The sequence below is a fragment of the Mustela nivalis genome (assembly GCF_964662115.1).
Source record: "Mustela nivalis genome assembly, chromosome: 9".
Classification (NCBI taxonomy): Eukaryota; Metazoa; Chordata; class Mammalia; order Carnivora; family Mustelidae; genus Mustela; species Mustela nivalis.
In genome coordinates, this window is record NC_139028.1 from 66,240,154 (window position 1) to 66,264,658 (window position 24,505).

Here is a 24,505-nt window from a genome sequence, read left to right on the forward strand (position 1 = left end):
ATGGATTGTTTCCAGGAGTGGTTTATATAAATTAATTCACTATATTTATGAATTTTGTGAAATTTTATAAAACTGTACATTAATGTTTCTGTGCCCATGTGTAGATCTGTGTTCCTTTCTGGACAGACATCAGCAGGAAGGCACTTAAAGAGCAAATCTCTATTTACCTACCATCAGAACAGAAATGAAGAGGAATATATGAATTTTTTTCTGAGCAGACCCAGATTAAGAGGATTATCTTGAAATGAAGTTTTGTATGGCTTCTTGATAAAACCTCAAGGCAGATTTATTCTCTATTACTGGTATCAGCAAGAAAGGAGAGATCAGAAGATGATTATGGCATGAAAAATTTTTTTGGGAACTTGAACAGTGAGAAGCCTACATAGATCCAAAATTGTCTTGAAATTTCTGGTTTGGTATACTTGCAGTTTCCTTAAAGACATATTATATATTTTTAGCTCAGAAGTGTGATCCACGCAGAATCATAATGGCTGTCATTGTGTTTATGATTAGGTTCCTATCTTGTACATAATATATATAGTCATAAATCAAATAATATTTCTATAAAATACTAAATAATTTTCAGGAAATATTTTGTGCACATAAGAAGGAAGGGCAAAATTTTATCTTGGCACTTATTTTCTTAATTTAAATTAAATTTAACTGTTTCAACCACTAAAACTGTTTCAACCACTAAAACTTTAAGTTCCATCATGAAAGGAATCTTCTCTAACTCATCTTTTAACAATTTATTTTTTTTAAGATTTTTTTATTTATTGACTTGACAGAAAGAGATCACAAGTAGGCAGAGAGGCAGGCAGAGAGAGAGAGGAGGAAGCAGGCTCCCCGCCGAGCAGAAAGCCCGATGTGGGACTCGATCCCAGGACCCTGAGATTATGACCTGAGCCGAAGGCAGTGGCTTAACCCACTGAGCCACCCAGGCGCCCTCTAACTCATCTTTGGCACAGAACTTGGTGTATCTATGTTAGGTACTCAGTAAATTTTGATGAATAACAATATTCAATTTAATTGAATGTATATTATGATGTATACTGAAATCATATGACTTCATTTTACTATTCAATTTTGTACACTTTCAGGTCTCAATTATGGGTAGGTACAATAAATGTTTCACTAATTCCTTCATTTTCTCTGTGTGCTAAGCAAGGAGGAGGCTTATTCGGTGAATGGGAGGTATTTGATCTATAATATCTTTCACTATAAAAATACCCCAGGAAAATGGTCTCACTTAATACTACCGTATTTCGTCCCTACTCTTTCTTCCTTCTGGGGATCCCTGGTCTGGAACATATACATATATGGATTGGTTTCCCTTTCTTTGCTGTGTACCTGACAGCTGTTCTTGGGAATATCAGCATCATTTCTGTGATTGAGACTGAGAGCAGCCTCCACCAGCCCATGTTCTACTTCCTAGCCATTCTGTCATCTATCGACCTGGGCCTGTCCACATCCACCATCCCCAAGATGCTTGGCATTTTCTGGTTCAACCTGAGAGAAATATCCTTTGAGGGATGTCTCATCCAAATGTTCTTTATCCACCTCTGCACTGGCATGGAGTCGGCAGTGCTCGTGGCCATGGCCTATGATCGCTATGTGGCCATCTGTAACCCTCTTCGGTATACACTGGTGTTGACAAACAAGGTGGTAGTCATCATTGCAGTGATAATCTTACTGAGAACTTTGTCTTTTGCCATACCCTTCGTTCTACTCATCCTACGGTTACCATTTTGTGGACACCAAATTATTCCTCACACTTACTGTGAGCACATGGGCATTGCCCGCCTGTCCTGTGCCAGCATCAGGGTCAACATCATCTATGGTTTATGTGCCATCTCTATCCTGGTGTTGGACATCATAGCTATTGTCATTTCCTATGTCCAGATCCTTCGTGCTGTCTTTCGACTGCCTTCCCATCATGCCCGGCTCAAAGCACTGAGCACCTGTGGCTCTCACGTGTGTGTCATGTTGGCTTTCTACACTCCTGCATTTTTTTCATTTATGACTCACAGGTTTGGCCGGAATATTCCACGCTATATCCACATCCTTTTGGCTAATTTCTACGTAGTCATTCCACCTGCTCTGAACCCTGTAATCTATGGGGTCAGAACTAAGCAGATTAGAGAACAGGTGCTGAAACTCTTTTCCAAGAAAACAACATAACTCTTGTAAAGAATCAAATTAAGGAAAGGAGCAGCACTGATTGTCTTTGTTCAGAATGGGAAAAGAACTTTTGGAAGTTACACAGACCCCTCTCAGGGAAGACCTGTGAGCCTCCTTCCCAAACCCAGAAAATGGAAGGCGAGAACCATGTCAAATGCATGAATAAAAGTGTCTTATAATTTTTCATTATATGGAGATAATTCAGATTTCGCATGTGGAAGAGAACAAACACTTTGTTCTGCTTTCGTTAGAACTGAACACATCACATTCTGCAGTCAGCATCATTTTGAAGCAAAACCAACACTCCAAAAAGAAAACCCCACACGAATAATTATAATAAAACCCATAAATGCCCTTATATCCTAATTTAAACAAAGATAGTACATTGCTCTTAATATGTTGGTTCCCAAAATACTAGATGATGAAACACTTCCCATATTCTTGACCTCCCTCTCAGAAAGAATGCTATTCTTGACTCTACCATGTTAATGTTGTTAGACATGAAATTGATCCTGTGACTATGATAATCATGTGAGAAAAGTAGAGATTTTCTACCATGAACCGAATTGTAAAAAATTGTAATCTTTTAAAATTCATAGTCTTTTTTGTTTTAAGGCAGCATTGTGTTGCTTTTTGATGGATGAATATTTATAGAGTCTAGTTTATTGATCTGTCTTTTCAAATAAACAATTATGTTTCTGGGTTTTGCGACACTTCACAAAGGAGTTTCTCTCTCATGGAAAGCAGGAAATTTTAGTGATGTTCCAAGTCTATTGTTAGCCAAGTGTGCACATGTACACTCTTGTGCCATATGACATCACTCAGTTTTTTCTAATTCTAAGTGGTATTATTGACTTCATTTGTAGAAAGAAGTCAAGAAATATATGTTTATAAATTTTGACCAATAAACTAAATTTTTAGCTATCCTTTTACTGCAGGATTTCTCTGATCTTTCAACTAACAGATATTCATTTGAAAGTTAAGATGATATTGGCTTCGGATTGCTCCTTTGACCAAAATACAGCACTAATATTCCATAGCATGAACTTTAGAAAAAAATCCTACTTATATTTATTATAATAGAAGAGATGCTGTCATATATTCTTAGAAGAAGTTTGTATTAATTAACATCACATCCTTAATTTGAAGCCATCAGTTTTGCTGTATAATTTATAAGCACAAGTGGCTGTTCCTGGAACCCTGTTGCGACCCTGAACTCATCCCCTATCTATTTATTCTACTTATGAAGTGAATTTTAATGATGTGTCCTCAATTGTATCTTCAATGATTTGGTTAGAGTTCAGTCTGTTTATATGTGTTTAGGCTAGTTTTTGGAAAATTGTTACTTAGTCTTTAAACAGCTAAATTCACCAATGTAGTCACCTGGGCCTGAAGTCTGTGTTAGAAGGTTGCTAAGTACAGATTCAACTTATTTCTAGGTAAAGGACTATTCAGGTCATCCAATTCTTCATGCTTTTGTTTTGAATGTCTTCAGTGAATGTATCACATTCCTCTAACTATACCCTGTGTTCAGGATGTGGCTGATGAGTTAGGTTTTCTTGATGTCCACCCCCACTGTCAATGTTAGATCTTCTCTTTGTTTCTGTGCTGCAATAAGGCCACCCTCCATGTTCTGCACACTCCCTCACATGTAGAGCACTTTTACTTGTTCCTCAAACCCTGATAATCTGGTGGTAAGAGCCAGAGGACATTAAATACCATCTGGGCTGATTTAGCCTGTCTTGGGCAGGTAGTATGTTCCCGAGTCTTGAAAATGAAATGTCCTCAGTGATTCTGCCCCTTGCCTAGCACCGTAGGACATGTCTAAGGAACTTGTCTCACCCTGGGTTCTAGAGTTTGTTTTTGCTCCTTTGGCTCAGCAGCAGTGGGTCTCCTCTTGTGCTCTTTCTCCAAGTGAAGGCTTTTATTCCTTAGGGAAGAGAACATTGTTGAAGGGTCCTTCCCATCTTACAGTGATTTCTATTCCCCTCCACCAGGCCTGGTCCATGATGAAGGTCTAGTCCTGCACTCAGACTTTCTTATGAGTACCAGTCTAGGTATAGGGATGAAAACCTAGTAAGTACGAATTCCTCTTTGTGTCATATATACATCAGTCCCAGATATTCTGTATTTTCATATAGATTTATACTCAGATGTGAATAATTTGGTTTAAATTTTAACAAATTCTTCCTTATTCATTCATCCATTGAAGGACATCTTGGTTCTTTCCACAGTTTGGCCACCGTGGCCATTGCTGCTATAAACATTGGGGTATAGATGGCCCTTCTTTTCACTACATATGTATCTTTGGGGTAAATACCCAGGAGTGCAATTGCAGGGTCATAGGGAAGCTCTATTTAATTTCTTGAGGAATCTCCACACTGTTCTCCAAATTGGCTGCACCAACTTGCACTCCCACCAACAGTGTAAGAGGGTTCCCCTTTCTCCACATCCTCTCCAACACATGTTGTTTCCTGTCTTATTAATTTTGGCCATTCTAACTGGTGTAAGGTGGTATCTCCGTGTGGTTCTAATTTGCATCTCCTTGATGGCTAGTGATGATAAACATTTTTTTCATGTGTCTGATAGCCATTTGTATGTATGGAAGATGTGGTCCATATACACTGTGGAGTATTATGCCTCCCCCAGAAAGGATGAATACCCAACTTTTTTTTATCAACCTGGATGGGACTGGAAGAGATTATGCTGAGTGAAATAAATCAAGCAAGAGAGTCAATTATCATATGGTTTCATTTATTTGTGGAGCATAAGAAGTAACATGGAGGACATGGGGAGATGGAGAGGAGAAAGGAGTTGAGGGAAATTGGAGGGGGAGATAAACCATGAGAGACTATGGTCTCTGAAAAACAATCTGAGGGTTTGAAGGGGTGGGAGGTGGGAGGTTGGGGGAACCAGGTGGTGGGTATTAAGGAGGGCACATATTGCATGGAGTACTGGGTGTGGTGCATAAACAATGAATTCTGTTACACTGAAAAAAAATATTTTTTTAAAAAATTAACAAATTCTTTATCTTGGCTTATACAGTATCTGATACATGCCCCTAGTAAGCACAGGATCATGTTCCATCTCTTTTTGGAGTTACCTATCTTTTTTAAAATTTTGGATTATTCACACTGTGATTTGAACTTTCTGACAGGTCCAAGAAAATTGTGAGGTTTTTCTTATTATTCTCCACATATTTTTTTTTGTCATAACATTTTAAGTGACATTCTTTCCAACCTTTTGTATTTGAAGTAAGAACTATAAAACTGTGTTGGAATTTTAACTCATGCCACATTCTCTGAGTAGGATATCTGTGTGTTTATTCCTAACATCCTACAATTGTGGCAGACATTGGATCACTGAATTAAAAATATACAGAACGAATGATGAAAAGTAAATGAGATTTTTTTATGGGATACACCACAGACATTTTGAGTCTAATAGTTTTAGAAAGGGCCTAAGCAATATGTATTTTTAAGATGGTTCAAGCCTAAATTTTGAAAACTATCATTCTAGAAAGTTGAAACTTTCAAATAAAGTTAATAAATCAAATTGGGTGATTGTTCAAATAAAGTTAATAATCAAATTGGGTGATTGTTAGATGGAGAAAATGGGATAAACCTTAGAAAGTGAAATGAATGCAGAATTGGCTAATGTAAAACTGGATACCACTCTAATGTCCAACACACACACACACACACACACACACACACACACACACACCCCACATACTCCGCACACAACACACACTCCACACACTGCCTACTTAAGGTGACCCAATCCACAGGAAGTTTGCTTAGTTGCTTACCTGATGTTCTTGATGTCCTATCTTCTGGAACTCTTCTTGACTTTCTTATAATCCCTAACCTAGGCTGATTATATATCTCCTTTATAATTCTATTTTAGCAGTTGTCACATCGATATATCAGCGTGTAAATATTAATATGTAACTAAGTATAGAGTAGTTGTTGAGAATATAAACCTGGTGTCAAACTTCCTAGGTTCAAATTCTGTCTCCATTTTTAACCATCTCTATGACTATGAGAAAGTCAACTGATTTCTCTGTTTCCTTATTTGTAAAATGTAGATATTAATCCTAAAAATCATTTTTATTTTGCATGAGAATCAACCCATTAATGGGTTGCTGTATATAAGAACTCAGGGCCAACTATGAGAATGCACACATTATAAAAGTGTTACACATTATTATACTGAAAGTAAATGTTTATTATATCTGAATAAACTATATCAGACTATAGGAACAAAATATTTCTAGCCAATTCTTTATGTTCATGTATTATAAAGCCCATCTTTTTTTTAACCCTTATTCACTGTGTGCTAGGAAAAAGCTGTGCATTTGAAAATTCAGTAGGAATGCATTGAGTGAGTGTAATTAAGACCCTTTTCCCTGTGTCTCCCCCACCCCAACATACACACTTCTTGGTAGTGAGACTTTCTAAGGCAGTTCTGTGTTCTCTGGTGCTCCTCCATGTAGTAAGTCTTCATGATCTTATTAGAACTATATGCCTAACTCTGGGGTTTAGGGCGCTGACTCTTGTACCACACTTGGTCCTCTAGAATAGACTTCGTTACTAAGAAAGAGGATATTTTCAACTCACATCTTCCATGTCTTTCTTCAATCTCGATCTTTTTAGGAATCAGATGGAAAGAATGGATACATTGATTCTGTGCACCTCTGAGACTCTGAAACTGTTTACAAATTTTGCCTTAGTCATTCCTATATCCCCAGTGAATTCGGTTCCACATGTAAACACTAGCTAAATGGATCTAAACTGAGTGTGGTTATGAAGAATGCAATGACCAGTAGCAACAATTATGGCAACTCACCTGTGAGAAGCTGTGTTCCTAGGAGTCCCATTGAGTGATTTGGGTGTATATGAAACCATTGTGAGAGTATAAGAAAATTATGGCATCAGTGCTAGACAGACTTCTAATCCTAGCACCTCTAAACTGGCCATTGAATATGAGTTTGTTGAGTTACTTATTGTGGGAGTATTTATGATAATATATTCTAAAATATATTGTGACGGTTATGTATTAAAATCCACAATAAAGAGATTAGAATCTAGAAAATGCTTAATAAATGTTGATTCTCTTCACAATTTAGCTTGAAAGATGAAGTACTTGACTAAAATACTACCCCTGTGGTCAACTAATGTCTCTGTTCCCCAACTTACACAACCACAGCTCAGTTTTAGCTGCACTTAAGAATCACCTACAGGACCTTAAAACATGGATGCCTGAACATTACCTCCACACTACTTTTCCTTACCTAGAGTTTCATTTAAACTGAATCACGGCATATGTAATCTTTTCTCACTTGCATAATACCTTTGAAATTTACCCATGTGAAACTACAGAACACCCAAGAAATCAACAGGATCTAATGACAGTCAGACAGAAAAGATAATTACCTACAAATTAATGACAATTTGGTCAACAACAGTTTTCTTCAAAGTAATGATCGATTCTAGAAGACTGTAGGATAATGTCTTCAAAAGACTAAGGAAATGTTATAACTGGAGAACGGAACTGTGTAGCTGAAAGGTATTATCATGAAGACATAAAGAAATCATTAAACACAGAACACAGAAGTTAGCATCAAAAACCTCTCATTAAGAAAGTGGTGAAGGGGGTGCGTGGGTGCTCAGTTGGTTAAGCAACTGCCTTCAGCTCAGGTCATGATCCTGGAGTCCCAGGATTGAGTCCCGCATTGGTCCCCCAGCTCCACAGGGAGTCTGCTTCTCCCTCTGACCTTCTTACTCAAGCTCTCTCTCACTGTCTCTCTCTCGAATAAATAAATAAAATATTAAAAAAAAAAGAAAGTGGTGAGGTATGTACTTGAGAAAGAAGGACATTTAGTCAAGAAGTATGACTGGGACAAAAAAAAAAAAGAAAATTTGTAAATCTGGTAGTAAGTCTTAACTGGCAAAACCAAAGATAGAGGATTATATATCATGTTAATTTTAAAATCTCTTGTTTTTAGCCACAGATGATTCTAAATTTTGTTTGCTTGTTTTTTGTATTTTAGGAAATAACATTCTAGTATTGTAGTAAAGAGTCATACTCAATAATACATAATTATTGTTACAACATAAAATATATTTTTATGGGTGAGTTACTTCCTACAGAAAAACCCATGCCCTCTGACCATTAAAAGAGGAGCTTCATGAAGAAGTTATTTATTCTAAGATAGATGATATTTGTTCACATATTATTCATCAACCCAAAAGACATAACTCAAGGCTTTGAAAAACTGAAAAATTTAAGGAATCTGTCCCTTATCTTCTTGGTCCTTACCCCATAGATAATAGGGTTCACCATGGGTGGGACCAGAAGGTAGATGTTGGCCACAAATATATGGACATGGGGAGCCACATTGTGCCCAAACCTGTGGGTGAGAAAAGAGAAGAAGGCTGGAGTATAAGACACTAAGATGACACAGATATGGGAACCACAGGTGCCCAAGGTCTTGAGTCGGGCCTCCTTGGATGGGAGGTGGAAGACAGTGTGAAGTATGAGAACATAAGAACAAATGATTAATATGAAGTCTAGCCCACCAGTAAGGAAGGCAACAATGAGGCTGTAGGCTTTACGGATTCTTGTCTCGGCACAGGCAATCTTGATGAGGGCCATGAACTCACAGTAGGTATGGGAAATGATATTTGTTCTGCAGTAGGGAAGCCAACGTAACAGAAAGGGGTGAGGACTGAGAAGTACTATGCCCCGGAGTACTATACCTAGGCCCATCCCCCCAATCACAGCATGTGTCAGAATAGCGGAATGTCTTAATGGGTTACAAATGGCTACATAACGGTCAAAAGCCATGGCCAGGAAGAAGCCAGATTCCATGGTGGAACAAGAGTGAATCAGGAAAACTTGAGTGAGGCAGGCTTCAAAACGAATCTCTCCATCATGGAACCAGAAAAGACTAAGAAGTTTTGGTACAGCTGTGGTACACACAATAAGATCAGCCAGAGCCAACATGCAGAGGAAGAGGTACATTGGCTCATGGAGGCTAGTGTCTGTCTTGATGATAAACAGAAGAGAACAGTTTCCCAGGAGGGCCAAAATGTAGACCAAACAAAAGGGGATGGAGATCCAGATGTGGGCAGCCTCCAGCCCAGGAATGCCAATGAGAATGAAGGCTGATGGATGGACATTGGTCTTATTGTATGCTGACATAACAGGTGTCAGAATTTTAGTTTTCTCTTCATGAAATTTTCTCTACACCAAGTAAAAGTAATACCTTACAAATTTTCAAACCTTTGATGAGTTAAGTCAGCCAAAATGCAGGAAATTGTAGGTCAGGGAGTCATTACAATATCTATGAACATTTATAAATTATTTCACCATCATATCAGACTGTCAGATCTTATTTCACTGTTGTAATTTGTAATATGGCTGATCTGTAGATGCCAAATGAGGGAAAATATGCAGGTACCAAAAATCAGAGCTAAATGTATGAAAATCCAAAGTCTTCTATCCACTGAGAAGTAATGCCAACTGAAATCTAAAAAATGTGTAAGACTCTCAGGTATAATTCAGTGATTCAGTATTTACATACAACACCTATATTACATTGTATGTTAACTAACTGGAATTTAAATAAAACCTAATAAATAGGATAAACACAAGTGTAGATGCACAGTGGAATAGCTGTATGCGTAATTGTTGAAACTTCACTGTATGTAATGAATATCTCCTTCAACTAACTTCTTTCATTAAGATACATGTATTTGTAAACATATATGTAGCATCATTTGGGAAAATGTGTAAGAGTCATGGGCTTGGGGGACATAGAAACAGTTGTAAGACAAAGATTACACAGAAAGAAGGAATGACAGGAAGCTTTGAATAGAAAATGTACCTTTAGAAAAATATTTTAGTCATCCTAGTCTGGGACATGCAAAGATGCCAGGTTATAGGGTGTGGCATTGACAATGGAATGCCAAATTTCGGAGGATGTGTTGCTTGCTTTCAAATGACCAGAAGGAGGTTATTCACACTAACCTGGAACTCAATCAACATGATGACAAGAGTGGCGTTGATAACACTGTGTCAGGAAGTGAACAGCTCATTGCATTGTTTGTGACTCTCCGATGGTGACACCTTTGTGTTTACTTTTGACTTCACAGGCAAGAATTACAACAAATGTGATTATATCCACTAACATGAATTTCCTTCAATTCCTTACACGCATCTAGTTAGTCAAATTACTCTATGACTGGTTCTCCACTGTCTCCCTCTCCAGGCAAATTCATCTAAACTTCCCCTCATGACCTTTCCTTTGCTCTGCACACTTCTCTTGCATTGGCTGACCCCTTCCCCACCCCATGTTGTGATTTGCAGATGACACTTCTTCAATTTCTTAAGCCTAGTAGAACTTTTTGAAAGCCATACTCATCCCATAATAAACAGATCTTTTTCCTCTCTTCTTCTTAGAAGCACAATTGACACTGTTCCACAGACAGTCCTTTTTTACCACTATTATAGACAGCTGAAGATTAAAGGGTGTTGTGATCAAGAAAAATAATCCTTAAGCCAATGTCCACTGAAACTGGGATTGGAATATGTATAGCACACTGGGCATCGATATGGAGTGACAGTGATGACACATGTTTTGCTCTTACTCTGTTGAAGTTTCATACCCAGAGTTTCTGCTTGCTGGGGTTATTTGGCCTTCCAGATCCCTAGAGGTGGATATTCTCTTTGGAATGCAAATACATCAGGTTAGGTGGGTCAAGGAACCATGGGACATTTATGTAATGACATTTCTGACTGAGGCATGCTATAAGTTGGGACAGAAGATAAATCCAGGACAACCAATACATTGGGGAGTTATATAATAATGTAATAGTTAAACATTTTTAAATGATTGATGTGAGTCAGTTCTTTTCCTGAAAACATTCCAAGTATTAACTCATAAATATTATTGTGTTTGTTAGAGTGGAGGGGGAGTGGGAAGGATGGGGTGCTTGGGTGATGGACATTGGGGAGGGTACATTTTGTAGTGAGTGCTATGTATTGCATAAGACTGATGAATCACAGACCTGTACCCCTGAAACAAATAATATGTTATATGTCAATAATTAAAAAAAATAAATTTAATCTCCATTTTAAAATGAGAATAATTTAAGTAACTTCTATAATTTTAAATAGCTGGTAAATGATAAACCCTTTTCTAGCCAACACACTGATTCTAAAGACCTTATTCTTTTTTTTTGTTTGTTTGTTTGTTTAAGATTTTATTTGTTTATCTGAGAGAGAGAGAGATAACAAGCAGAGAAGGGGCAGAGGAAGAAGCAGGCTTCCTGCTAGGTAGGGACCCTGATGTGGGACTCGATCCCAGGATCCTGGGATCATGACCTGAGTCAAAGGCAGACTCTTAACCAACTGAGCCTCCTGGGTGCCCCTAAAGCCCTTATTCTTAACTGTGGTGATAAAAACTGCCCTAAGCACGTGACAGTCTATTTGAAATTGTGCATATAAGAAGAAGAGGAGGACTTGTTCTGTACCTAACAATAAAGAAAACCATCACCATTAATTTGATTATGAATACTGTTCAGAAGTCCCCAACTATTATATTCCATAAAGGAACTGGTCCAAATCCAAGCCTTTCTCTTCTTAATTAACTCTCCTGCACTTTCAACAGATGACCTCTCAGAGGGAAAATTAACCTCTCAACCTCAGAGACAAAATTAACATTTGCCACCAGACAAGTTTGTCAGCCTTACCCTCTTACCTTTATGTTTACGTACATGTAACACATTGAGCTAGTACATTTTCACATACTCTCCTTCCTTTAACCTGAAACGAAATTTCGTGTCCTTTTACCTATATTTGTAATTTCATCAACATTTTCATCTTTCTCATGCAGTTTTCCTTCATTTCTTCTACTTGCTCTGTGCCATTACACAATTTAAATATATTTTACTGACAGAAAACATGTGGACTGGTGTGCCTGGGTGGCTCAGTTAGTTGAACATTTAACTCTTGATTTCGGCTCAAGTCATGACCTCAGGGTCCTGAGATGAAGCCCCAGGTCAGGCTCCATGCTCAGTGGAGAGTGTGCTGGAGATTCTCTCCCTCTCCGTTTGTTCCTTCACCTCCTGTCTCACTTTCTTTCTTTAAACAAACAAATAAATATTTAAAAATAAAAAAAGAAAATATATGGACAGATTATGTAGAGCAAACATTCACACTGAAGTAAATGCAAATGTTCAATCACATAGGCTTATTCTTAGTGGACATCAGGAAATTAAAAATTAAATGAATATGATACAATTCATACAGTATTATATTTTTAACCAACAGAATTTCAAGATTGATGATGATAAGCATTAATGAGGTTTAGGTTAATGTGTGATTCTTATGCCCAATTGATTAGAAAGAATTACTCTTAGAAGAAAATTGCATAGTATTATTCTTATTAAAAAAAAGTTCTGGGCAGAGCAATTTCACTACTTGCCATTTAGGGAATAATGTTCAGAAATACATATGGAAGTATATACAGTAATTCTCATTGTAAAAGTGCCTGTGATAGAATTAATAGTGAATCATTCAAAATGTCCATCAGTAAAGTAATACTGAGCTTAAAAATCTGTTATCTTTATATTATAGAAATGCTTAGGATAAGTAAAGTATATTTATATAAACTGACATTCAAATAAAAAAAGAAGCAAAAGTTTGATTTTTCCATTAACATTGACAAATTATGCAAAAATTAAGAGCATACTGTATTTGCATACATGCACATTTATAATGCAAATTTTATAAATATAAGAACTACGTAAAAAGGATACGTAGCCAATGGAGGAGAGAACTAAAATGTGGAGTGGATAGAAAGAGGTATAGACAGTAAAATTGAGCTGCATCTTGATAGCTTGACATTTTTAAACAGTGTCAATATATTTTATATATTCATGTATTACATGTATAGTTTAAGGCAAGTAAATAAATAATGCAGTTACAAATGTTATTTGCCAGAAAATAATACAAACCAAGAAATTACAAAGAAAATGTGGCCTTCCATGTCTTATAAAATATTAGCAAATTTCTAACCTCTTTAAATATGTTGTCTATATCTCTCTGCGTATAGAGAACTGGTCATCTGCTCGATTCATGGAGGTAGTGACCTGTGTCTTTGTTTGTCATGGCATTTCTTCACACATGGAAACCCTAGGTAACCTAGTTAGCATTGAAGATCCTGCTCACATATCAGCCTCTGTGAGAAAATTTTTCTAGGAACTGTGGACCATCATGGATATCCATCCTCAAGTGTTCCACTGACATGTGTACTTACCTATCTTCTATATCTTCTCATATTGTATTTTATATATCTGAATGTTTTTCTCCTTTATTATATTGTTTGTTCTTACTTGGCAGAAGCCATGTATTGCCGTATATCCGTTTGTTCCAATGAATGAATAAAAAGAGGAAAGAAGACATGGGAGTGTTCTTATTTTTCTGGTAAATAATTTCAGCATAAATTTAAGACAACCAGTGGAATCACTATAAATTTATTATAGTCTACACTATCTCCAAACACTACAGTGCATTAATAGTTCTCCTGATTCTAATATAAAATCTTTAAGACATACCCAGTGATTAGCTTCCAGCAAAATCAAATTCTCTCAACATTTGATTCCTTGTCTGACTACACAGCATGGAAAAAAGGAGGGATTGGAAGGAAAAAAAAAACCTCACATCAGCTTTTGGGGAGGAATAAAATAGAAAAAAATATCCTGTAATGTTTTTGGGCTAAATTCTGTACCCCTATTCATCCCTTTGCAAAAATACAATAGATCAACATGAACTGGCATATATTAGGTACATATAGTATATGCAGACATTACCAAGTGTTCTGTGAGGATGAGGATGAGCACCTTTGTTTGAGGAATACTTTCCTTCTCTCAAGACTTTTAAGGCTTCTAGATGAGCTGAGTTATAGATTTGTCTACCGATTTCTAAGGCTCTCATGGGCATAGAGACCACCCCCAGTGGTTTCTTGACAGGTGGGGAGGGGACGGTCTCCCCACCTGTCAAGAAACCACTGGGGGTTAAATTTGAGTTTATAACTCAGGTTCTAAGTCTTTAGAGCTAACCTTTTAGTAACAGGAGAATCCCAGAAGGGTGAGGGGAAGGCAGGAGAGTTTTTTCTGAACTGTCTCTGGAGCCTTCCTCTTGGCAGGATTGCTTGAGTCTCAGAATTGATTGTTCTTAAATATATCAGGTGCATGTATGAAGTAAGGGTAGATAAGTGTCTAGTTCCTTCACTTTAAACAATGACTTTTTATCTTTATTTTTATTTTTTTTAAGATTTTATTTATTTATTTGACAGAGAGAAGGAGAGAGAGCGCGCAAGCAGGGGAGCGACAGGCAGAGGGAGAGAGAGAACCTGGTTCTCCACTCAACAGAGAGCCTGATGCGGGGCTTGATCCCAGGATTCTGGGATCATGACAGGAGCTGAAAGAAGATACTTAACTGACTGAACCACCCAGGCACCCCTCTCCCTTATTTGTAATATAGGAAAATATAAATTAAAAAAACAAACTACCATAACGTCACTTTGATATTTGGTTTATTTTATTCCATGATTTTCATATTCATATAGTTTAGAATATTCAAATCATATTAGACTTTAACATTTTTAAATTTTATTTATTATTATTATTTTTTAATATTTTATTTATTTGGCAGAGATAGAGAGAGATCACAGGTAGGCAGAGAGAGAGGAGGAAGCAGGCTCCGTGCTGAGCTGAGAGCCCAGTGTGGGGCTCAATCCCAGGACCCTGAGATCACGACCTGAGCCGAAGGCAGCGACTTAACCAACTGAGTCACCCAGGCACGCCTAATATTTTTTTAAAAGATTTATTTATTTATTTGATAGACAGAGATCCCAAGTAGGCAGAGAGGCAGGCAGAGAGAGAGGAGGAAGCAGGCTCCCCCCTGAGCAGAGAGCCTGATGTGGGGCTCGATCCCAGGACGCTGAGATCATGACCTGAGCTGAAGGCAGAGGCTTTAACCCACTGAGCCACCCAGGCACCCCAGACTTTAACATTTTATCTCATAGTCTAAATTTCATGTTGGACATGTACCGTATTTTTTTCATAATTCATCAGAATAAATTTCACAGAAAATTTAATTATATGAAATTAATCAAAATTGGATTTTGATGAAAGTTGAGTTGCATCTAAACATTACTGGGAAAATGTGACAGCTTTAAACATGCAATCCTTTCAGCCATCTAGATTTATTGTGCTCTTACATGCATTCCAGCCTCCTTTGAGAGCTTCAAACAGTTTTTATGTCATTTTCTGTCAATCTCACCAATAATTAAATTGTAGAAGTTGGAATTATATTATTTTTACATTTATTTATATGCTTTGTGTATGATTTGAGTATGAATCTTATAAACTATATATACATAGTGGGGCTCTATCATATGTGAATTCCATATTTACTAGTTTGCCTACTCCTTAAGATTTATTTGTAATCCTAAATAAATTCTCATGGCACTTTAGCACTCACTTGCCAGAGTGCAAAGAGATGTGAAAAATTTGAATTGCCAGACAATTGCATTCTCAGCTGAGGCTGAACAAAATGAGATTCTGACTTCCCATTTCAGCTATAAACAAGCATTTTTACATTCAATTTAAGGCCAGGTTTTTCTTATTTTTTCCTGCTTTTTGTTGATTCCACTGTTTAACATGGCCCTCCAAGATAGTGTTGAAGTGCAACCCAGTAAATACCTATCTTGTTATTTATTCATGGAGTGTATTGCAGTTAAATAATACTTTTCTAGTGTTCCTAAGTGCAAGAAGGTTGTGCTTTACTTTATGGAAAAAATAAAATATGTTGGATAAACTTCATTCAGGTGTGAGTTATAACAGTGTTGCTTGTGATTCAAAGTTAATGAATCAAAAATAAGATACACCCAGACAAAAGAAGAGGAAGTTCATCTCTATATGAAGCCACTCTGGAGATTACTAAAGTAACATTTGAGGCATGTGATATAAATATGAAAAAGATGAAGAAGAGGATAAATTTGTGGAGTCATGAGACGACAACTAATAAAAAAAAGGACAATAGACAACACTGTGGTGAGGTCAAAGATGGTTACAGTTACATCACCTGGGATCAGAGAAAAAAAAAATCAAGCTCTTGTTGGATAGCACTGGGTTTGCTAGTACATTTCGAAAAAGCAAGGAGGGATATACAATATTAAACTTAGAGTCAAGGCAGATTCTGCTAATAAGGAGGCTGCAGAAGAGATTTTAAAGTGCCTATTAAGTGTACAGGAAAAGGATTATGTAGAAATCAGGTTTTCAACACTAATGAGACTCTCTTGTACACAGATGTTGGTGAATGAAACACAAGTGGCCTCCAAAGCTCCTGGCTTTCAATCATTTAAAGGCTGCACGATTAATCATAAGAGCCATGACCAACCTATAAGAACTATGTATTATAGGAAGTGTCTCTCACAGAAAAACACACATTAAAAAATTTATGTATTCATTGATTGACAAAAATGTTGTGCATTTCCCCTAAGAGCAAAGGCACCAAATTTCCTAATTCAGCATTCAAGGTGACTTTATAGAACACAGCTACTGAAGGTAGTGAGAAATTCAGGGACAGAGGGAAGCTCTTCTGCCGCAGAACTCTGCCAGGCTCGGGTAGAGGGGATGTGGGTAAAATCAAACTTTTCTTCGAATCCTTTTCAATTTGTCTTTTCTTATATGTACCACCAGGGTTCTGTAATCTCTCATCCAAATTCTGGAACTCTCATAAAGGCCTTTCCATCCATCAGTGCTTGTTAAATTTGTGTTTTTGTACTGGGAGGTGTACTGGGTCCTCCTGTCATCTCGCTGACCTAAGTCTCACTCCTCTGCCTTCATTTCTTTCCAAGCCAGGGACCCCTAATGGTTCTCTCTTTTTGAATCAGAATTCGACACTAGAATCCTCAGAGACTTTGTGTTTTTTACCAAACTGGCTCCAGGGAATTTCCTGTTGCAATCTCCTCCCAGGCAAAGAGCAGCACCCTCATAAAGACTGAGCAGGTGAGATAAAACAGAGACAGGATTCCATGCTGGTGCTCAGTCTGGTGAGTCTTCCCCATCTCCCAGCTCACGGTGCATCCTTACTTTACAGTGAAGGGTGAAAGGAAAGACTGCGGATAGGGGAGGAAGAGAGGAGACACAGGAAAAGTGTGGGGCAAAGACTAAGACTGGTGCTTAGAGAAGGAGTAGGATCATGATAGGAAAAACCATCCAATCCTAGTGAAAGCATTTGGATTTTAGCCTGAATCCAGTCAATGTACATTTTAAAAATTAGTCTGCTTGAAGATATCTGATGAATGATGGACATCCAGTCTCTTTGGAACATGCTTCAAATTGCTTTAAATCATTACCAGCTTAAATCTAACAACATACTTAAGATTTTTATCATATTACCTCTATTTTATGATGAAAATATGTTATGATGAAAAGTACCTGTTACTTACTTTCCTTTGATTATAGAGTGAGTAAGTTATGAAGCTGGGTTTCAACAAAGTTAGTCAGACTGTAGAGAGCTCTTGCTTTAAAGCAATGTAAAGTACTGTGTTGTAATCAACCTCCCAAATGATCCCATTAGGATGGAGATAAATGTAAAGATTTTAAAGATATTGAAAAAGTATAATTAGCTTTTTTGTTTGTTTGTTTTGTTTTTTATGTGTGAAAGAGGAGGAGGGTGGTTTTCAGACTCTTTTTTAATTTTTTAAAAAATTTTAGAAATAATTGACATAGAACATTATATTAGTTTCAGTTACACAACATCATGTATAATTGGTAAATGATTACCACAGTATGTCTGGTTAATATCCATCACCATACAGCATTAATCAGATTTTTGATCTAGTGAGTTCACCGAGTGGTAATGATATAAGCCAGACAACTACAGAATTTCATTGCTGTCTATGTCTTCTGACTATTTCTACTAGGCTAATTATATCACAGCCCTTCTACTAAGCTATTGAGGCCTCATGGTAGAATGCAATTATCTGAGTTGAGAAAAACACTAATTTGTTTGTCTCACTATTTTATTTATTTATTTATTTATTTATTTATTTGACAGAGATCACAAGTAGGCAGAGAGGCAGACAGAGAGAGAGGGGGAAACAAGCTCCCTGCTGAGCAAAGAGCCCGATGTGGGGCTCCATCCCAGAACACTGGGATCATGACCTGGGCCCAAGGCAGAGGCTTTAACCCCCTGAGCCACCCAGGTGCCCCATCCCACTACTTTATTCTTAAACAAAGAACATAATACCATCTGTCTCTCTATCAGTTTGAGTATGAACTCTATACTATGAGCTAAAGTAATTTTCTTTACGGAGAATCTATTATGTATGATGAAAAAAGGAAAGCATTGTTTTTATCACTTTCCACAATTACTGTGTACATTCCTAATCTTCAGAGATGTTATTGAGGAGTACAAAAAATTTTTTAACAAAATAATCTGCCATTGACACTTCACCAATATTGATAAATCACAGAAAATTAAGCCACCATAATTGAATTCTACTTTTTATCCGTGGGCAGGTCACATCACACCTTTTCAGACTATTCAATATTCCACTACCAGGCCAGAACATTATAGAAGAAAGACTTTATTTTTATGGACATTTTGCAGTGTCTCCTACCAAAAATATCTATTGTTTTCAACTTCCTTTCTTTTCTAATGTCTGCCATTTCTTCCTAGGACTTCCAGCTTTTCCCATCCATATTTTATTACTCCTTCTAGTACTTGTTTATCATGGACATGACCCTGTTCTTCCTGGCTTCTTTCCCATATTACAGTGTCTGGGAAAGAGCCTAGTTGTCTTACTGAAAGTGTTATCATCATTAGTAGTGATCCTCTGGAATCCTCCAATGAAACAAAATGAAGAAAAGATGCTTTCACTACGAAATAATTACATGTAATGAATGAGCAAGTGATTTGAAAATACTCTAACAAATGAAGTAAATAAGGTACATAAAAATATATTACAGTTTGGGTAACTTTGAAAATGATAGGTTCAGCTCACTCAGAATATGCCACCTAGTCTTTTCTTCAATATATTTATCAGGTATCTTCAAGTCTTAAAATTATGACTCCCTCAGATTCGTAATGAAAACACTGATATCTTTTATTCTGATGGATGTGAGTTTAAAAGAAATTATGTTTGTGTGATTGTGTGTGGACAAAGGGAAGCTGGGTGTGTCTGTCACGACTGAGGCATGAATTAGCTTTGCCTTACTATCCACTCTTTCCATTTCAACTTTATGATTTCTTCTCTACTTTCTTTCTGTCCTTCTGTAACTATAAGCACTTGAAGCATTTGGTGAGTGTGTTAAACTATTTTCAGTTCAGACCCGTATGTGAAAACATGGTAACTGTTTCTCTCCATGTGTTTATAAAAATCTGAGCTGAAACTTGCACAGGTCTAACAACATGGAAAGAGTCAGGACCTTAATGAATGACAGTCATTGCTTTTTTGATCAAATTTCTTCTTCTGTGATAAGAATAATGAATGACTGCTAACTAATGGATTGATTTTAATCCCGTAGACTTATTTTTAATAGTGTAGACTAATTTTAATGAGTTTGTGTTCACTAACACTTGCTACCTATATTGTGTTTTAACACATATATGTTACCATCTAACCTAATAAAACCAATAGAAATAACTTTTAGAGGGGCTGTCATATCCCTTCTATGCCAGAATGGAAAATAAATTGTGTGGGTGATGATAGAAGTTAATTAATGAAGTAAGTATTAAGGCAAAACCTTAGCATGATTCTAGTGGTAATACACTTGCAAATTAAAAGAGAGGGGTTGACAAAGATGAATATATTAAGTAAAATATTTATTGCAATCTACTATTTACTTCTTCCAAAAGCTTCTTTCTGAGAATTCACTTCATATTTTTCTATGTGGATTTCTATTTGTACATTTCTAGCTGTATGGGTTAACTGAGGAAGAAAATGTACACAATTGTATATTTTTGTTTTTCTTAGGTTTAAAACATTGCAGAGTTTTATCGGGGTCCCACAGATTAGTGAACACACATCTATAAGAACATGGACTTACGCATTACCTAGCAGGATGTCCCTTCCCAATGACACCCAGTTTCATCCTTCCTCCTTCTTATTGCTGGGGATCCCAGGACTTGAAAGAGTTCACATGTGGATTGGTTTTCCCTTTTGTGTTGTGTATGTGATTGCACTCTTAGGAAACCTCACAATTCTGTTTGTGATCCAGGCTGAAAACAGCCTACACCAACCTATGTTTTACTTCCTGTCTATGTTGGCTACTATTGATTTGGGGCTGTCCACAGCTACCATCCCCAAGATGCTTGGAATCTTCTGGTTTAGTCTTAGGGAGATACTCTTTGATGCTTGTCTCACTCAGATGTTTTTTATCCACAACTTCACTGGTATGGAGTCAGCAGTCCTGTTGGCAATGGCTTATGACCGCTATGTGGCCATCTGCAACCCACTCAGATATAGCACCATCCTCACCAACAAGGCTGTTTCTCTGATTGGTGTGGGTGTGTTAGTGAGATCATTCATTTCTGTGATGCCATTTGTATTTCTTATTTTGCGATTGCCCTTCTGTGGGAATTATGCCATTCCCCATACCTACTGTGAACACATGGGTCTTGCTCGCCTCTCTTGTGCCAGCATCAAGATCAACATCATCTATGGGTTGGGTGCTATTTCAATCCTAGTCTTTGACATCATCGCCATTGCCCTATCATATGTTCAGATACTCCGTGCTGTTTTCCGTCTTCCTTCACGTGAAGCCCGACTCAAGTCCCTCAGCACATGTGGTTCTCATGTTTGTGTCATCCTTGCCTTCTATACACCGGCCCTCTTTTCCTTCATGACACATCGCTTTGGCCGAAATGTCCCCCGCTATATCCACATACTCCTGGCCAATCTCTACGTCATAGTGCCACCAATGCTCAACCCTGTCATATACGGAGTCAGGACCAAGCAGATCTATGACCGTGTGAAGAAAATATTCTCTCAAACATAAAGAATTAAAAAGGAATAGCACCTAATGTATGTGAGATGGAACTTCTGAGCGGAGAAACACCTTGTTATATTAAGTAAATGTGCTTGGCAATAATGTTCATGGGAGGGAGGGTCTATAAATAGTTTGATGAATTCAGAAAGTGAAAGCTTAAGCTTGGCTATCCAATTCGTATGGTAGGTGATGGCCCATTCATCTTTATATGGGATTTTGAATCTCTGGGGTCAGTAGAGGTAAAGTAGAATTTACAGGGTGTGCTGCCTTTTTTGTGTGCTAATGACCCTACCTCACTCACAGGCTTTTTGGATAATTCTTCTTCTCCTCCTCCTCCTCTTCCCCCTCCCCCTCCTCCTCCTCCTTCTTCATCTCTAGGCATCCTTGTCTCTTTCTTTCTTCTTATTTTGCATCCCCTTCTTATCTCTCTTTCATTTTATTTTTCCCTTTCTTCAGAAATTAGTCATTTTCATTCTATTATAAGAACTATATTTTGATATCCTGTGATTTCACCATAAATAGTGTAAACATCCAACATTTTGTAGATTAAGTCCTTATTTTGTACAGAGAGATGGAGAAAGGACATAAATGGGGCTACAAAATACTTCACCTTAAATTTTTATGTAAAGTTTGTTACAAATATATTTCAGTTTTCATCGACCCAACTCTGATGTACACATAAAGGAAGAAGCTGCCTGCAGCTGGAGACTCTTCTTACTGTCACCTTGGTTCTATTGGTTTCCTAACTTACTTTTAGACTCATTTTGTAGATGTTTCCCTTGTCCTGTCTTTGCATATATGATTTTCACAGTAAACAGAACTTTAGTATATTCCTGGTTCTAACATTAATACATATATTTCAATGATTCTCAATTCCTTTACTATCTAAATACAGTCATAGTTTTATTTCAAAGGACTAAGCATGTAGACTTAAATTATATGATGTTTAAGTCATCAGCATAGTGCCCTGCATGTTGGTTACAGTAAACACAAAATAATTGTTAGTTGGTTAGCATTACCATCATTATTTGTATTACTGTTCTTCATTTATTATTCTCACCCTTGATAACAGTGCTTCTATTAAAGCTGTTTATGGGTTTTATTTTAATAGCACCCTTGCAGAAAATACGCTGAAGCTGAAGTGACATAAAGTACAATAAATATCAAATATAATATATACATTATATATGTACATTATACACACACACACTCAAAAGTACCCCTGGGGATAAAAATATATGTTTATAAAAAATAAAAATTTAAAGAAAAAAAAGATACTAATGCACAGCTAATTAGCTGACGTTTTATAAAAACTTGGTTTTCTTAAAATTATTTAGGGGAAATTTTAAAAATGCTCATTTCCCCTAAGTCCATAACAAATGACATTTACATTTTTCATGTATATATTTAGCAAATACCTCTCAGTCTTTAAAGCAGAAATCTTTAATTTGGAAATAATTATTCACATCTTTTATTCTTCTCTTCCTCTGTGTATAACACAAGGGCACTAATTTCCACAATCTTGTGTCATATCAGCTCATATTTATTAATCTAACTTATGTTCCTTTTCCTATCTGTATCCTGATCTCTTGCACCAACCACATGATAACTCTTCTCTCTGAAGTACCTCTATTGCCAGCCAGCTCCAGTCTTCCATACTAGCAAATTTTATTTTATAAATATCTTTCAGATATTTTATTTTCTGTTTCCAATAGTACCATCTTTATTTAGCATTTCTGGTGACCAGCATGTGATCTTAGGAATTTTGCTATATTCCCCATGCCAGACATCCTCCTAACTTTAGGTTCCTTCTCACAAGCAACATCCTTGGTTTTTGTTTTGTAGAGCTATGGCTATTGCTTGATAAACTCCTCTCTGATGCAAATATACCTACTTCCTATCACTAAGTGCCTTTCTCTTCCTCATTCACTGAACAGTAATGGCACATCAATTTTCTGGTATTTGAACTTGAATTTTTAAAATCTACTATTCAAATAAAACCTTATTTCAAGGAAAGGTAAACATTGGTTCACACAGGAGTGAATTTTTATATGTCTGCAAATTTTAAGGAAACTTCTCTCACACTGTTGAAGTAATACTTACTTTTCTTGGTTTACTTAGTTTTCTTGGCACGTATGATTTGTTCTCTTACAACTTGATATTATATGACTTGTAGTGAGTGCATTTCATTATCTCTCCTCCTGGGCCATAAAGAAATTGATCTTACCTTATGTATCCACTCAGTTATTCACAGGGTGAATCACTCATCTACTCAATAAATGAATGCTGAATGAATCAATCTAATAAATAATAAAATAACTTATGTGCTTGCTATAAATCATAATATAAGAAAGCTGCCATTAGATGAATGTGGTGGTGTAAGCTACCATTGTTATTTAAAAAGAAAATGATATAACTGATATAATCAGTGGGAATATCATCTCCCAGTCAGTGGTTTTCCTAGTGCGTTACCATCCTAATAGAAACTATGGTAAGTAGTGTTCTTATATTGTTCTATGATTAAGTAATGTAATTTCACTTCTATTTTTTATTCATGATGTTGAAGAATAAATTTTGACTTGTTATTTCATAATATTAGAGTAAAATCTTTCCTTTCTTTGACGTCCATGTATTTCATCTTTTCAAGTACATTTTATGTTATTTTATTTTTATGTTAAATTAATTTTTATTGACTTTTACTATCCAGCAAGGCTGTCATTCAAAATAAAAAGAGAGATATAGAACTTCCAGGACATACAGAAACTGAAAGAATATGTGACCACCAAGCCAGCCCTGAAAGAAATATTAAGGGGGATCCTTTAAGTGAAGAGAGACCCCCAAGAGTAACATAGACTAAAATGAAACAGAGACAATCTACAGAAACAGGGACTTTACAGCTAATGCAATGGTACTAGATTAATATCTTTCGACAGTTACTCTGAATTTAAGTGGGCTCAGTGCTCCAAACAAAAGACACAGGGTATCACATTGGATAGAAAAGCAAGGCCCATCCATATGCTGTCAAAAAACTCATTTTAGACCTCAAGCCACTTCCAGACTGAAAGTGAGTGGATGGAGAACAATTTACCATGCTAATGGACTTCAAAAGAAAGCTGGGATAGCAATCCTCATATGAGATAAAATAACTTCAATCCAAAGACTAATAAGAGATGAAGCAGGACATTATATCATACTTAAGGGGTATATTCAGCAAGAATATCAAACAATTACAAATATTTGTGTCCCAA

The 24,505-nt window shown here is 36.7% G+C and overlaps 2 protein-coding genes and 2 pseudogenes across 4 annotated transcripts in view; 3 read left to right on the forward strand and 1 right to left on the reverse strand.

Moving 5' to 3' along the window:
* Positions 1-24,505, forward strand: part of LOC309840223 (olfactory receptor 51A4-like) — a 263,349-nt pseudogene that overhangs the window by 104,830 nt on the left and 134,014 nt on the right. The gene's annotated exons all lie outside the window — the stretch shown is intronic.
* Positions 1,240-2,181, forward strand: LOC309840178 (olfactory receptor 52E1-like; the record flags this gene model as incomplete). Its single annotated transcript, XM_082682252.1, has 1 exon — positions 1,240-2,181. The coding sequence occupies one exon, from the start codon at positions 1,240-1,242 to the stop codon at positions 2,179-2,181; it is 942 nt and encodes a 313-aa protein (XP_082538378.1).
* LOC309840090 (olfactory receptor 52D1-like) lies at positions 8,446-9,422 on the reverse strand (annotated as a pseudogene). The gene has a single exon. The product of its transcript is annotated as an olfactory receptor 52D1-like (transcript).
* Positions 20,331-21,266, forward strand: LOC309840201 (olfactory receptor 52E2-like; the record flags this gene model as incomplete). Its single annotated transcript, XM_082682275.1, has 1 exon — positions 20,331-21,266. One exon carries the CDS (start codon positions 20,331-20,333, stop codon positions 21,264-21,266), a length of 936 nt encoding a protein of 311 aa, XP_082538401.1.